The sequence below is a fragment of the Conger conger genome, chromosome 18 (genome assembly GCF_963514075.1).
Source record: "Conger conger chromosome 18, fConCon1.1, whole genome shotgun sequence".
Taxonomy (NCBI): domain Eukaryota; kingdom Metazoa; phylum Chordata; class Actinopteri; order Anguilliformes; family Congridae; genus Conger; species Conger conger.
Genome location: NC_083777.1, coordinates 18,904,983 through 18,921,890, shown reverse-complemented (window position 1 = coordinate 18,921,890; position 16,908 = coordinate 18,904,983). Strand labels below are relative to the sequence as shown.

Below are 16,908 nucleotides of genomic sequence, written 5' to 3'. Positions count from 1 at the left end.
TGCGTGCGCATTTGTGCATCCATGCATGCATGTGTATTGCAGTGTTAGGACGTGGGTGCATTTAATTTGTGTGATGTAGCAGTGACACAGTGACACCAGGAGTTCGATTGTCACCGAGTGACATGGAAACTTGTGTTTCCATGGGGCAGTATATTTGGAGGAAGTGAAATAGAGAACTGAGTGGAACGTGTTGAAAGACATAATATTTGTCTATTCTGGCTCACTTCCTGTGCACCTGTGAGTCAGACAGAAAAAGAAACCAAAGTGCAGTGCACACTACCCTTAGTAACAGCTGTATACAGATTAGGAAACTGCTAATGCAAGGTCACTGCATACTCAATCTTTCATTTTCACATGTGGTTCATCTAATTTGGGTATTTTAACCATTAGTTTGCAGGGTCCCATAACAAAAAAGCATGTATCATTGAATGTAGTCTACTGTACATACTACCTACAGAGACACACACAGTCCTCCTTCTTAATTGGCAAAAAATAAACGGTGAAGGAGAATTTGTGTCTGTGGCTTAATGCCATGGTGTCCTGTTCGCCTTGTACTACATTAGCAGGGATATTTTTCTTATTTGTAGCCTTGCGTCCCGCACCCCATGAGGCAAGGCCTTACCTACTATCAAATGAAAAGATAACATGTTTTGTGAAGGGTTCTTTGTAAGATCAAAGTAGCTTTTTCACTGGCACAACACAAAATCTGTGTAAGCACTGTAAATGCTTATTTCACTAACAGAAAATCGGCATACGTTTTGGGGAAAGTGGTTTTGTTAGTAAGAATGTTGTGCTAAAAGCAACTGCCCTGCTATCTTTTGTTATACAACCTTGAGTTGCACCCTGTATCGTTTGTTTCTTTGAGCATTGTACTGTCACCTTGAGTTACTTATGTAAAATTAATGACAATGTAGTTCTTAACATTAGTCTTTCTCTCACTTGATGTTTTGTAGATTCATTGGCTCTGCAAAAATCTCCCTCAAAGACCTAGCCAATAGTCAACAAAGTTCCCTTCCATGTAGAAATTTACCTCTCGTGAATGAAAAAAGTCATAACACTGCGGTAAGTAAATGTCTGTGTTATTCGCCCATCAGTACTCACTTCTATTACAATATATTGACAACAGTTTGGCAGATTAATTTATCCACCAGTTTGAATTGTTTGCATAGGCAACCATCAGTGTGATGATTGGGTACGAACCACCTGCCGGGACCACTCCAACTCCTTATGACCAGGCAGACACGGTGCAGCCATCAGGAGATACTGGTACGTACGCGCGTCAGCCATATATGGCATATTAGGTTCACATGACATCTTGAAAAAGCAAATCACTGATATGGCTTGTAGACTATAGGCTAATGGTAATAGATGAAAAACATTTCATGGATGTAAGTGATGTTTTGATGACATCATAAAGTCACAGGGAGCATAAATCCTTATTATCTGTTAAACATATAGACTGATAGTTATTGTTTGGAACTGAAATTGTCAATTATTTTTTATCTTTATCATGTTGTATTCTAAGAAACCATATATGAAAGAATACATAAAGAGGATGAACAACAAATAGAAACAAAAGCACATTTACTCTGGATTAGTTACTGATCATGAAATATACCTCTCAAACATACAGTTAGGTCCGGAAATATTTGGACAGTGACACAATTTTCATAATTTTGGCCCTGTACGCTACCACAATGGATTTGAAGTTAAATAATCGAGATGTAATTGAAGTGCAGACTTTCAGCTTTAATTTGAGGGTATTTACATCAAAATTGGAGGAAGGGTTTAGGAATTGCAGCAATTTTCATACATAGTCCCTTCATTTCAAGGGACCTAAAGTAATTGGACAATTGACTCAAAAGCTGTTTCATGAGCAGGTGTGGGCTATTCCCTTGTTATTTCATCATCAATTAAGCAGGTAAAAGGTCTGGAGTTGATTTCAGGTGTGGCATTTTCATTTGGAAGCTGTTGCTGTGAATCCACAACATGCGGTCAAAGGAGCTCTCAATGCAAGTGAAACAGGCCATCCTTAGGCTGCGAAAAAAGAAAAAATCCATCAGAGAGATAGCAGAAACATCAGGAGTGGCCAAATCAACGGTTTGGTACATTCTGAGAAAAAAGGAACGCACTGGTGAACTCAGCAACACAAAAAGGCCCGGACGTCCACGGAAGACAACAGCGGTTGATGATCGCAGGATCCTTTCCATGGTAAAGAAGAACCCTTTCACAACATCTAGTGAAGTGAAGAAGACTCTCCAGGAAGTAGGCGTATCATTATCCAAGTCTACCATAAAGAGAAGACTTCACAAGAGCAAATACAGAGGGTTCACCACAAGGTGCAAACCATTCATAAGCCACAAGAATAGAAAGGCCAGATTAGAGTTTGCCAGAACACATCTAAAAAAGCCAGCCCAGTTCTGGAACAGCATTCTTTGGACAGATGAAACTAAGATCAACCTGTACCAGAATGATGGGAAGAGAAAAGTATGGAGAAGGTTTGGAACGGCTCATGATCCGAAGCACACCACATCATCTGTAAAACATGGTGGAGGCAGTGTGATGGCATGGGCATGCATGGCTTCCAATGGCACTGGGTCACTAGTGTTTATTGATGATATGACAGAAGACGGAAGCAGCCGCATGAATTCTGAAGTCTATAGGAACATTCTGTCTGCTCACATTCAGCCAAATTCAGCAAAGTTGATTGGACGGCGCTTCACAGTACAGATGGACAATGACCCAAAACATACTGCGAAAGCAACCCAGGAGTTTTTCAAGGTAAAGAAGTGGAATATTCTACAATGGTCGAGTCAATCACCTGATCTCAATCCGATTGAGCATGCATTCCACTTGCTTAAGACAAAACTTAAGGCAGAAAGACCTGCAAACAAACAACAACTGAAGACAGCTGCAGTCAAGGCCTGGCAAAGCATCACAAAGGAGGAAACCCAACGTTTGGTGATGTCCATGGGTTCCAGACTTCAGGCAGTCATCGCCTGCAAAGGATTCTCAACAAAGTATTAAGAATGAACATTTTATTTATGATTATATTCATTTGTCCAATTACTTTAGGTCCCTTGAAATGAGGGGACTATGTATGAAAATTGTTGCAATTCCTAAACCCTTCCTTCAATTTTGATGTAAATACCCTCAAATTAAAGCTGAAAGTCTGCACTTCAATTGTATCTCGATTATTTAATTTCAAATCCATTGTGGCAGTGTACAGGGCCAAAATTATGAAAATTGTGTCACTGTCCAAATATTTCCGGACCTAACTGTATCATTCCTCTTCTACTCAAAGTTTAAAATGGGTCAATTTGACCCTTTTACTGAAAGGGATGAAACCTACAGTATTCTTGTTCAGTGTGCCTGTGTATTGCTATCACAGCTTTAAAGGTATTCACTGTTGATAGAAAGAACTGCACTCTATTTGAGCTTGTAGGCCCTGACTGTTTGATTAATGATAGCCATACGTTTTCTGTTTGGCTTGCCCTTGCCTTCAATCTCCTTCAGTAGAGGCATTCTTTCATTTCATAAAGGGAAATATTTTTATGGAAATAATCTGATGCAAATGAACAATGTTGAGCAGATATGCATACAGAGTCAGAGAGAGATAACAGCCCCCATGATTCCTACTAGCAACAGGCTATTTGTTTTTGCTACATGTGATGTGATTTCCGTAAAACATGATGGTGACTAACATCCCCTGTTATACAAAAAATGAAGGATTTTCAGTCATTAAGCCAATGGGTGCTTTATCCATATACAGTCATTTTAAAAGATGGCATATGACTAATCATCACTATGACATAAACCAAACCCATCCACTTTTTCCCCAGAGTATTTTTTTGGGAAAAAAAATAACCATCCTAGGGTGATTTCTAAAAATTGTAAAAATCTTGTTTGGTTTTGCTTATTCCATAGACTATATATAATTAAACAAATTGCCTGGTATTATGTTCATTACACTCACCTGCCCCTGAAATCCAGTATATGGTCATCCTACTATAGTTCACACAGTGGATGTTATTAAAAATGTACTTGATTGTAAGGTACGTATGAATATAAAAGCCTTTTATGAGCTTTCAGATGGGATGTGATGTAGCCAGACGTCATAACAGCAGAAATGAAGCAAGAATGCCTGAAAAGAGTTTCTGTCTGGCCCATGACTTTGGGTGTGTCTGAAAACTGGAAAAAATGCAGGAGGAGATACGAATGAAGAGGAGGACGTGGAGGATGGGGAAGGAGGACAGGGGGTGACCCCAGGAGAGACCTCCCTCCCTCCTTCTCAGCCTGGGAAGGGGAAGGCCACCCCAAGGGTGAAACGTGTGAACAGGAATAGGCGTCGGGCGCTGTCCAACAAGCCCCAGGATTTCCAGGTACATTGTCCCACAGGCAGGACAATATACCCCCCCCCAACCCCCCCCGCCCCACCAGACAATTTCCAGAGAGCACAGATATTTAACTAGGTCAAGTGAGTTAATGGTGTAAAAAAACAGCTGTAATTCAGTCGTTAGTAAGTGCAGAGTAACAACGGAGACCGGCAGATCCCATGGCACCAGGACCAGGGTTGCAGACCTCTGATAGAGGCTGTTGATAGATAGATTAGCACTACTACTTTGTAGTTTGAGAGAGAAAAAAGGTTTCCCTGACATAAGTAAATGACATTTTTTTACTTACCCGAATGCTTTGTAGGTTCTGTAATTTTGTAGTGTTCTCATGAAAAATTACTTTGTAAAAAACTTTGTGTGATACCCTCATTTTTTCATCAGATCCGCGTTCGGGTTATTGAAGCACGTCAGTTGCCCGGTAACAACATCAAGCCTGTTGTCAAGGTAAACGTATGTGGACAGACACACAGAACCAGGATCAAAAGAGGAAATAATCCTTTCTTTGATGAGGTAACGTCCTGACTTTTTTGCATAATAATTTTATGATTTTCAATAATAATTTAAGATTTCCTTTTCTGTTTTGGCAACTTGTCAGTTAAGATTGAACTATGCAGGATTTTTTTTTTACACAAAAAACGTTGCCATTCTCAACCCCACCTCTCCGTTGCAGAAGACCATGTGCTGTGATAGCAATGAGCGGAGAAACTGTGGTCTAATATGATTCGTAAATCATCAGCTTTCATCGTCGCTTTCCGCACAGGCAATTTAGCTAGCTATTTATCTATTTATTTATTTAGTTGTGTTACCATTTAGTTAGTTAACTTTAGCTAAATGTTAGCTAGTGGTGAAGCTAGCCACTGCTGCTAACATCAGTTGATTTCAGTCTGCTGTAGCCTTGGGAACAAATTAATAGAGACACAGGTTGCCAGTGTATCATAGTAATGACTGAGCATGTTTGTTTTATAATATTTTCAAGGTGAAAATCCTGCAGAGCATGCCTTCAAGTTTGAATGAATAAAATGCTATTGTATTTTTCCTGTTATTTTCTCTGCTGCTATTCCTGTCTTCTCTGCTCAGTAAGTGTCTTGTGTCTTTTTTCTTTAGTGTTGGTCTAATGGGGCCTCTTCTCTAATACTCTCATTCAATGTTCTGGATGCATTTTCTACTTGCTGTGACAGCAATAACACTTTTCCTTTTAGTTAACAAAACTGTGGTAAACATAGTATTATGAGTAATCACTCATTAAAGATCAACTAAATTAAAAACCTTGAAGTGTATGAAGCCGTTTTGTAGGGATTGAACTCATGTGACATTGTCCGAGTGAGTTCTCATGTTACTATGTTTTACCATAGGCTTACTTTTTTGTCAACCATTTTATAATTCTTTAGTAACATGGTACTCACTTTAAAATATAGTAACATGAGTACTCATTTATTAAAGATCAACTAAATGAATAATGTATGTTTTTTACAGATTTTCTTTTACAACATGAACATGTTGCCTTCAGAGTTGCTGGATGACTACATCAGCATTCGGGTAAGTTAATGATTCCCAATACTTGAATGATTGCAAATGCTGAGGATTTTAAGATTATGTAAGAATATAAAAAAACATAAGGTTTAAATCAGTGTGTGTTAACATGGGCAATACTTGGCCAATGAGCTCACAAACTGTATCTGCTGTCAGTGAGCATAATTCATATCCCTGCATTAAAGTACCCCTTCTCTGGTCTTTGCCTGATTCATGTGGAATGTGCAAATGTACGAGAGTCCCGGTTTGACCCGTTCAGTGCTGTAATATTTCCTCCCCCTCCAGGTGTATGACTCATTTTCCCTCAGAGCAGACAGCTTGATGGGAGAGTTTAAGGTAGGGTACTTGTACAGTCTCACTTCATTGATACAGTTCACCAAATAATGTAATTAAAACTGACCAGGTTCATAAAAGAGTGTACTATAACCACTGGCTCTCCAGTAGTACTGTGTGGTTTGTAGGGTGTAAAATAGTCACTTGTTCTCCTGTAGTACTGTGTGGCATGTATGGTGTAATGCATTATGTGTAGATATGCATAGTTAATCATTGCATGTATGTTTCCATTTTAAACTTTTGAAATTCACTTTTCTCTCTATAGCTGGATGTTGGATATGTCTATGATGAACCAGGTATGCATAGGTTTGAAAGTCAACACATTGCATTGAGAATGTTTAGTATTCATGAATTATTTTAGGGGCTGTTGAGATAATAAATATTACAAAAGACATAAAGACAGAAAGGTTGGAAAACAAGACATAAGATACTTAAGGGTCTTGCTTGAAGATTAAGGTTAAGCAAAAGGTGACTAAGAGTGGATTTGATTGAGGTTTTTAAATTAAAAAAGGGATTAAATAGATTACATGACATTAACTACTAAATCATTTTAATGTTGTGTTCTGTCAGACAAAAGGGCATATGGGGAAACTAGCTAAAATAAATTCCACATGGATACCAGGATAGGCATTCAGGGTATTCGAGTTCAGGCTTGAAGCAGAGCTTAGTATGTAGGTAAATGGTGAGCTTGGATGGGTTGTTGCCCTCATGTGTCTATGTGGATGGGGAGAATGGCCTGTTTATCCTGTGTTGTGTGTATTCTTATGATCTGATGTGTGTTTGCACGTAAGCTCATGCTATCCTGAGGAAGTGGCTGCTGATGGGTGACCCCGATGACTCCAGCTCAGGAGCAAAGGGGTACCTCAAAGTCAGCGTGATGATCGTAGGGACGGGAGATGAGCCTCCGGTACAACTTCACCCTCACAACTCCCACACTGATGCTGTACACCCACCCACACTACTACAGCCACATATATTGCTACAGCCATACTGCTGTACACGCTACACCTATCAAGCACACTGCTACACCCACCCAGCCTGCTATACTTACCTACACTAATCCACCCACACTGCTACACACCCATCAGCCCACTAACCTCAACCTACTAACATATCTGAGAACCACACTTAACCTGCATGAACTGTACAGTATAAAATACCTGTGTCAATATAACATTTGTGTATTTAGACAGGATAAGTACAAGGCTTTCATTTCGTAGCTTCCTCACAGTGATTGATAGTGTTCTGAAGCAGGTGGAATTGAAGCTTTTGAAGTGTAGGTCATGTGATTCATGTGATGTCACAGATGGAGAGGAAGGAGGCTGATGATGAGCAGGATGACATTGAGAGCAATCTGCTGCTGCCAGCTGGAGTCAGCCTGCGCTGGGTCACCATGACTCTGAAGGTGTTCCGGGCCGAGGACATGCCCCAGAGTAGGACCCCAGCACCCTGAACACTGCACTACTGAACACTGCTCTCACCCTGAACACTGCTCTTACACTGAATACTTCTCACACACTGAACACTGCACTACTGAACACTGCGCACACACTGAACACTGCACTACTAAACACTGCACTACTGAACACTGTTCTTACACTGAACACTGCTCACACACTAAACACTGCACTACTGAACACTGCTCACACACTGAACACTGCACTACTGAACACTGCTCTCACTCTGGACACTGCTCTCACCCTAAACAATGCTCACACACTGAACACTGCACTACTGAACACTGCTCTTACACTGAACACTGCACTACTGAACACTGCTCTTACATTGAACACTGCACTACTGAACACTGTTCTTACACTGAACACTGCTCACACACTAAACACTGCACTACTGAACACTGCTCTTACACTGAACACTGTACTACTGAACACTGCTCTTACATTGAACACTGCACTACTGAACACTGCTCTTACATTGAACACTGCACTACTGAACACTGTTCTTACACTGAACACTGCTCACACACTAAACACTGCACTACTGAACACTGCTCTTACACTGAACACTGTACTACTGAACACTGCTCTCACTCTGAACACTGCACTACTGAACACTGCTCTTACACTGAACACTGTACTACTGAACACTGCTCTTACACTGAACACTGCTCTCACACTGAACACTGTGCTACTGAACACTGCTCTTACACTGAACACTGCACTACTGAACACTGCTCTTACACTGAACACTGCACTACTGAACACTGCTCTCACTCTGAATAATGCGCTACTGAACACTGCTCTTACATTGAACACTGTACTACTGAACACTGCTCTTACACTGAACACTGCTCTCACACTGAACACTGCACTACTGAACACTGCTCTCACTCTGAACACTGCACTACTGAACACTGCTCTTACATTGAACACTGCACTACTGAACACTGCTCTTACACTGAACACTGCTCACACACTGAACTCTGCACTACTGAACACTGCTCTTATACTGAACACTGCACTACTGAATACTGCTCTTACACTGAACACTGTTCACACCCTGAACACTGCACTACTGAACACTGCTCACACACTAAACACTGCACGACTGAACACTGCTCACACACTAAACACTGCACTACTGAACACTGCTCTTACACTGAACACTGCTCTCACTCTGAACACTGCTCTACTGAATACTGCTCTTATACTCAATACTGCTCTACTGAAAACTGCTCTTACACTGAACACACTGTTCCACCTTTTGTATGCTACTTTGATAATATTCTAAGGCTGCTAAAGCGGTGTAATAAAACAATGCCAAAAAAATTGTCAACTGTTCAAGAGTCTGCTCATGTGTGTGTTTGTCTTATTTTAGTGGATGATGCCTTTTCCCAGACAATCAAGCAAGTCTTTGGAGGAGATGGTGAAAAGAAGAACCTAGTGGATCCATTTCTAGAAGTCAGCTTTGCTGGCAAAAAGGTTATTATTTTTTTCTATGATTGCATGTGTGCTTGTATGTGTGTCCGCTGCAAACCCTTGCTACAGATGCCCATATTCCCAAGCTTTCATATGTATTATGAACTTAGTAATGTATATAGAGTGCTAACCCTTTATTATATTGCAACAAGCTAGCAGTAAAACAGCTTGGTACAGAGCCACTTCAGACAAAACAAGCATAAGTTTTGCCAACAGATCACTAGTTTTTCGGTTAGCAAGCTACCACTCTTCACTGCAAAAAGTGTATTCAAATAGACTATTATACTGTTTAGGAAACAGCATCATGCTAAGTTTCTCAAATTGTGTTGTTTCTTTGTTTAGCTCTGTACAAAAATAATAGAGAAAAATGCAAATCCAGAATGGAACCAGTTGATCAACTTGCAGGTCAAGGTAAGATCTGGAAGAAAGCAGTCTTCTGAATATTAGTGAAAATAGATGTTTCTTTTACTTTCTAAATGATTGAAGTATTGACAGTTATAACGTATTAACCCTTTCCACTTTGCCCCCTCAGAGGGACACTTCCACTTATTTTGCACTAGTCCTATAAAAGTGTCAATATCTCAAAGACTATTTACTGCACACACATGGTAGAACATATTTATGTCAGAGAGCATGTGCATTTACCTATAGCAAGTCCAAATCCTGTAATTATGCATTTCTGTACATTCATACTGCTATGTGAACACAGCAATATTCCTAAACTGTCCTTCACCTGAATATGACACATTATACCTTGTTGGAAAGAGTAGGAAAGAAGCTTACCATGTTTTACATGAGTTTGGCACTGAAATGACCTAGCAATGCATATATGCAAAAATAAAAAGTAGTTCAAGATGACATTTGTTTTGGTATAGTCCCGGCAAAAACATGAAAATGGCTGAACAGATTACGGAATAAACAGTCGTAGTTTCATAACCAGCTGGGATATCTGATTCCATAAATATGTCTCTATCAAATAATTTGCAAAACAAATTATTACCAAACCGAAAATATGTTGGCCGGACATGGAATAAAAGTCAGCTAAGAAAAAACAATGTGTTTATTCATGCAACTTCTGAATTGTAAATTTTTGTTCTTATATTGGAACATGATTTTTTGACGTAGAGAAATAGTATCAAGGATTATTAGAATATGCCTTTTATTGTCTGAGTCTGAGGCGAGGTGAGGGTTGCAAACCGTGATCATGGTGTGGGGGTGGGTGGAGATTTATTGCCCTGCTTTGCAAATAAGAGACCGATAAGCATCTAAACTGCTGTTCTTGCTAGCAGAGAGTCTTTAACAATCTGCCATTTTTGGGGGGGTTTATTACGTCACTGTTGTTTGTATGAACGCAACAATAATTTGAGATGTGGACGAGTCAACCACTTGGGGGCAAAGTGGATACGGTTAACGTAAAACATGCTTATGTCTTATTTTCTCAAAAGTTTGAGTGTCTTATATTCATTTTTGTTAATGCAGTTTCCATCCATGTGTGAACGCATCAAATTGATGGTTTATGACTGGTAAGTCAACTATTCAGCAGGCTGCATGTTGCATGTTTACATTTTTTCTCAGAATACAAGTGTCTTGGATGACAAAAACATTAAAACTGTGAAAGTATTAGCATAATTGAATATGGTTCTTGAGATTAAGACTCATGTCCCCTATGAGGGACAAGAATAAACTGCCAGGTCTTTAGAGCATATAGAGCTCAGCTCAGTTGTAGTCTGTGTTGGGGGGTGTAGGGGAACAGGGCGAGGGTGGGGGTCTCGTAGGGTTTCGTAGCAGGAGAAGCGCGAGACTAACTCTGAGTACAACCTGGCTGTGCTGTGTCAGAACTAACTTTTGGTCCACTTAATCTCTCCATCAGGGATCGGCTCACCAGGAATGATGCAATAGGAACCACCTATTTAAATCTGACTAAAATAGCATCCTCCGGTGGTGAGGTTGATGGTAAGGTCCAATTGCAGAAACTCAGATTGTAATCTGTGATGTGAAAATGGTAGAGGGTTCATTCTTTGAGGGGTCTGACCATGCTGGGATATGCTCCAGCCCCCCCACTCCTACCAAAACGGGATGGATAAATGAAAGATCATTAAAGGAGGGACAATTTAAACATGACTACTGGTACTGTTAAAGTAACTAATGCAGTATTTTAACAGTGGGATATGTAAGTGTAGTGTTGATGTCTGAAGTGTTGTAAGGCAATAAAATAAATATATAAATGTGAAAGCAGACTTTTCAGTTGTTCTTACATTTACATTTATATTTTAGTCATTTGGCAGACACTTTTAATCCAAAGCGCATAGGTTCTTCCACAAGTTAAAGCATGACATCCATAACTAGTAAGATACACATGAAGTGCTGTTCTAAACAAAAAATGCAGTCATCGTAAGTGCATAAATTAAAAATTTTAAAATAATCTTTTTTATTATTATAATTATTTTTATGGGCTAGACAAGAGGGATATTGGAAAGGGGGGGGGATTGGAAATCAGGAGGGAGGATTAAGGTACAGTTCGAAAAAGTGTGTTTTTATTCTGCGTCAAAACAGAGGGAGGGATTCTGCTGTCCTCACTGTGGTAGGCAAGTCATTCTACCACGGAGGAACCAGAACCGAAAACAGGCATGAGCATGCAGCTTGACACCACAGCCACCTGTCTACCCCTCTCATCTGCAATCCTCTCCTCCTTACCATCTGTGGAGTCTTTCTCTTGACTGTCTCCCAACGATGCTGCCGCAACCCTCATGTCCTCTCTCATCTTTCTTTGACTCTCTGTGTCCCCTCACTACCAAACTTGCCCGGGCCTCCCTCCCTAGTCCTTAGCTTTCTGCGGGCAGCAGAGAGAAAATGGCCTCCTATAATCTTTCTATTCCTTTGTCTCTCTTGCTAAATCTTTCTTATTTCACTGTAAAATTAACGCAGCCACCTCTAACCGTTGCAAACTGTTTTCAACCTTCTCCCCTCTCCTCACCCCCCACCACCTCCCTCATCACTCACAGCTGATGACTTTGTCTCAGAAATACTTTGTCCTTGAAAAGAAGGTAGATGACATCCACAATTCCTTCTCCCCACCCTCTCCCCCTGCTGACCCTCCCACCTTCCCCAACTCCCTATCCTCCTCCGACACTTTGAAACTCCTCACATCCCACCGCCCAACCACGTGTCCTCTTGACCCCATCCCTTCTCCCCTTCTACAATCCATCTCAAATTACATTCTCCCTTTTTCTTCTCTCTAATCAACACCTCCCTTTCTTCTGGCACTGTGCCTTCTTCCCTTAAGAGGGCCTCAGTCACTCCCCTGCTCAAAAAACCTAGTCTTGACCCCTCTGCTCTGAACAATTACCACCCTGTCTCTCTTCTTCCCTTTCTATCTAAAACTTTGGAACATGCGATGTGCTCCCAACTGTCGACTTATCTTCTCCAGAACAATCTTCACAATCCCAATCAGTTCGGCTCAAGATTGGCCACTCCACTGAGACCCCCCTACTTGCGGTCACCGAGGCACTCAACTCTGCTAGAGCCAAATCCCTCTCCTCTGTCCTTATCTTCCTTGACCTGTCGGCTGCCTTCGATACAGTCAGCCATGAGATTTTGCTCTCATCGCTGTCTGGGATAGGTGTCACAGGATCTGCAATGGTTTTCTTCCTACCTCTCTGGTCATTCCTACCAGGTGACTTGGAGGGGCTCAGTCTCCACACCCCCTAAAAACTGGAGTTCCACAGGGCTCAGTTCTTGGTCCTCTCCTCTTCTTTCTATACGCCATGTCTCTTTGTTCTGTTATCTCTTCCCATGGCTTTTCTTATGATTCTTTTGCCAATGACACTGAACTCTTTCTTTCATTCCCCCCCAATACCCAGGTCACCACACAGTTCTCTGCCTGCTTAGATGATATCTCTGTGTGGATGACTTCCCACCATCTGAAGCTTAACCTTGGCAAAACTGAGCTTCTCTACATCCCTCACTGATTGTTGAGGACTTTGTAGTATCCTCCTCCCATACAGCCAAGGACCTTGGGGTGACTCTTGATAACCACCTCACCCTCACTCCACATTTATCCTCCACTGCCAGAACCTGCAAGTTCGTCCTCTACAATATATGCCGTATCCGTCATCTCCTGACAGAGAAAGCCTCTCAGCTCCTAGTCCAGGCGCTCGTCATTTCCCTTCTGGATTACTGCAACTCCCTCCTGACCGGTCTCCCAGCTTGTGCCATCAAGCCCCTCCAGCTGGTCCAGAATGCTGCAGCCCGCCTGACCACCAGTCAGCCCAGGTCGGCTCATGTCAGCCCAGTCCTCATTGGCCTCCACTGGCTTCCTATTACCGCATGCATCCGCTTCAAGGCACTAGTGTAGGCATTTCAGGCTGCTAAGGGGACGGCCCCAGTTTACATACAATCTTTAATTGCTCATTACATTACATTATTGGCATTTGGCAGATGCTCTTATCCAGAGCGACGTACAGTTGATTAGACTGAGCAGGAGACAATCCTCCCCTGGAGCAATGCAGGGTTAAGGGCCTTGCTCAAGGGCCCAACAGCTGTTCAGATCTTATTGTGGCTACACCGGGATTAGAACCACCGACCTTGCGTGTCCCAGTCATTTTACCTTAACCACTACACTAGTAGGCCGCCCTACTCCCCAGCAAGACCGCTCTGGTCGCCTTGTGGTTCCCTCACTACGAGCACCTGGCGGTCGAGCTGCACGTTCACGCCTGTTTTCTGTTCTGGTTCCTCAGTGGTGGAATGACTTGCTTACCACTGTCAGGACAGCAGAATCCCTCCGCATATTTCGACACAGACTAAAAATACACCTTTTGAAACTATACCTTAGTCCTCCTTCCTGATTATCTCCCCCCCCCCCCCCTTCCGATATCCCTCTTGCCTAACCCTAACCCTTAAAAAAAAAAAAGTTACTTTTGCTTAGAACAGCCCTTCATGCGTATTTGACTAATTATGGATGTGATGCTTTAACCTGTGGAAGAACCTATGTACTCGTAAATTGCTTTGGATTAAAAGCGTCTGCCAAATGATGAAAATGTAAAATGTCAATGTAAAATGTTGATTGCTATGTTTATTTCTCTTGAAATAGATGCATGTTCGGATACTGAGGCTACTCCAGGACCTGAAGGTTCAAAAAGCGGTTGGCATGTTCTTTTGCATGAAATCCCGTGCTAAAATCCAGCTATATACTTTGCATAAAGGGGGAAAAGGGTTAAGCATATACAGTACTAGTCAAAAGTTTGGACACACCTTGCCCTTTTCTGCTTTTTCTGAATGATGACAAACAGAGGAAATAAGACATCAAACAATTCACATGTGAATTTACATACCTCAGTCCCTTGATGACTAAAAACCATTTAATCCACAAATGTGTTCCATACTGTATCAGCATAATTTACAGCTCAATCAAGTCCCAACCCCCAATTCCCATAGAGATCCAATTAAATGCAAAGTAGTTTCAGTATCACTTGAGATATCCAGACTCAGGTGATGCTGATAGATTTCATGGCATACAAATATATGCAACCAAATACAAAACATGACTATTTCATTTGACTTTATGTTAATTTGTCTCAAACATTGAAATGTATAAAAAGTGTTGTAATTGCTACATGTTAAAATGTATAAATGTATAAAAATACTCTTTAATAAAAGCTGAGAATCTTCGTATTGACCACATGTGAATTGTTTGATGAACCAACTAAGCCCAGAAATCAATGCTAACAGATAAATCCTGGACAGCATGTGAACTAACCAAAACTCACAGTTCTCACCACCTTTAGCCCATCTGCTTAAAACCTGCTGCTATGAACCCTAGGGAATTCTGGGATGACGGAGATGGGTTTTCTGCCGGCGTTTGGTCCCTGCTATGTCAACCTGTACGGAAGCCCCAGGGAATTCACTGGCCTCGCAGACCCGTACGACGACCTCAACTTTGGGAAGGTACATTGGCGGACAATAATGGTGTTTGCAGGAAAACTCATTCATGGGCATTCGGTTTTCAGCTGGGTGAGAAAATTGCACTGACAATCAATTCCAGGTCATATGTATTTGTGAACCAGGCATAATATCTGAATGCAGTAGACTTCATCTTTGAATACTCTGACTCTACTGAAGTTCTGTTTAGTGACAGTCTATAAGAGTGCTCTTTGTTGCTATGTGCATACTTACTGAGTATTTTTGCAAAACTAACCATGACATAAGTGCAATACTTTAATAAAACAAAGTGCTGTGATATAGGACCTAGAATCTCCAGTAGAAACCTACATTTCAAAATTCCTAAATGTTCTTGATTTATAACAAAATGGGCTCACTGACACAAATTAAGATTGTCCTGGTCTAAATTGCATTTTGTATGGAGAATCTCCATTCAAAATGTTATTTAGTCTAGGCCAAGGCTTAATCTGCATTTACAAAACTGGCCCTATAATTTTCTTATAGCCAGGAATTTGGCACTTTGATACCACTAGAATCTGATGAGTGATTGAGAGTAAAAAACTCAAATCCACACATTTTCAACCTCCTGCAAAGGATAACATCACAGTACCCCATGTCAGCAACAGAACAGGGTGAATTTAATCCTGCTTGTTTGTATTTGTAGGCATATTTTTAAACTGAGAGGAATAGGTTGTTAACTTTGCAATATACACTCACCGAGCACTGTATTTGATATTTATTACATTATTCATTATTTGGTGAACTTCTGTTACAAGGGGAAAAAATAAACACTGCGCAGTAGCGATTCAATTTGGGAGTTTTAATACTTATCAGATGTACCACTTTTGCTGCTTACATCATAATCGTTTACTTCCCTCCTGTTTTTTAATCATGCCTGTAAAGTTGTGTGTTGACCATATCGCCACTTAGTCAAATGTATATCGGTTATTTCCATATATGAATCTGCAATAGATATAAGCTGTTTATCAGGGGCTCAACTTATCCTCTATATTGTGCATTGACTTCATTGCTGTGACCCAGGAGATCTTGAACGATAGGCTCTAAAGCCTTTTCTGTATCAAAAAGTTGTAATCTGTTTTAGATTTTGGCCTAAACAGAATGAAACCTGTCAGCTAATTGTGCTACATTTCTGTTTGCATGTTATATTACATTAATGGCCTGTATCCTGCAATATTGTGTGTGTGGCCTCATACACGAATAGTTCAATCATTTTGGTTGGTGTCAGTGTCAGTGGTTTCTCTTAACACGACTTACAGGTGCCCTGTATTTTTACTTTTGAATGTTTTTACAGATGTTGAGTTTTGTTAGGCCTCTTCACTTGACCACAGATAAAACATATTGTACTGCATCAAATTTGATAATTTGTTTGCCACGGAAAAGAAATAGTGTTAAATTCATGGCTAATTCTAATAACAGTTCATTCATATAAGCTGAGGCTTTTTCTGACTTAGCTTCTTCATTTTGGGAAAAGGGAAAACAGGTTGATTACTTATGTATGAGAAGAACCATTTTTAGACATTTTATATGCCGTTTCTCTATTGTTAATATGTTAATATGTACTGTATGTATAACCAAACAGTGTGAATTCCAAGCAACAACCACAATCGGCAAATAACAAGACTAACACTTTGGGGCTGGTCCCCTGTACCTTCCCCAAGGGGCATCTTTACCAGCACCCGCTTCTATTACATATAGCTACCAGGTCTTTCCCATACCTTTATAGTCAAAATGTAAATGTGTCAAAATTTTATCCT

At 40.8% G+C, this 16,908-nt stretch overlaps 1 protein-coding gene across 1 annotated transcript in view; it reads left to right on the top strand.

Moving 5' to 3' along the window:
• The window catches only part of LOC133117888 (myoferlin-like), a 51,138-nt gene that overhangs the window by 9,244 nt on the left and 24,986 nt on the right, over nucleotides 1-16,908 (top strand). Inside the window, exons 4-18 of the mRNA XM_061227397.1 lie at nucleotides 954-1,062; nucleotides 1,170-1,266; nucleotides 4,207-4,382; nucleotides 4,776-4,904; nucleotides 5,868-5,930; nucleotides 6,210-6,260; nucleotides 6,523-6,553; nucleotides 7,049-7,164; nucleotides 7,564-7,690; nucleotides 9,096-9,199; nucleotides 9,539-9,607; nucleotides 10,676-10,719; nucleotides 11,067-11,149; nucleotides 14,286-14,336; nucleotides 15,015-15,139. Coding sequence (XP_061083381.1) covers nucleotides 954-1,062; nucleotides 1,170-1,266; nucleotides 4,207-4,382; nucleotides 4,776-4,904; nucleotides 5,868-5,930; nucleotides 6,210-6,260; nucleotides 6,523-6,553; nucleotides 7,049-7,164; nucleotides 7,564-7,690; nucleotides 9,096-9,199; nucleotides 9,539-9,607; nucleotides 10,676-10,719; nucleotides 11,067-11,149; nucleotides 14,286-14,336; nucleotides 15,015-15,139 — 1,375 coding nt within the window. The remainder of the gene's footprint in view (nucleotides 1-953; nucleotides 1,063-1,169; nucleotides 1,267-4,206; nucleotides 4,383-4,775; nucleotides 4,905-5,867; nucleotides 5,931-6,209; nucleotides 6,261-6,522; nucleotides 6,554-7,048; nucleotides 7,165-7,563; nucleotides 7,691-9,095; nucleotides 9,200-9,538; nucleotides 9,608-10,675; nucleotides 10,720-11,066; nucleotides 11,150-14,285; nucleotides 14,337-15,014; nucleotides 15,140-16,908) is intronic.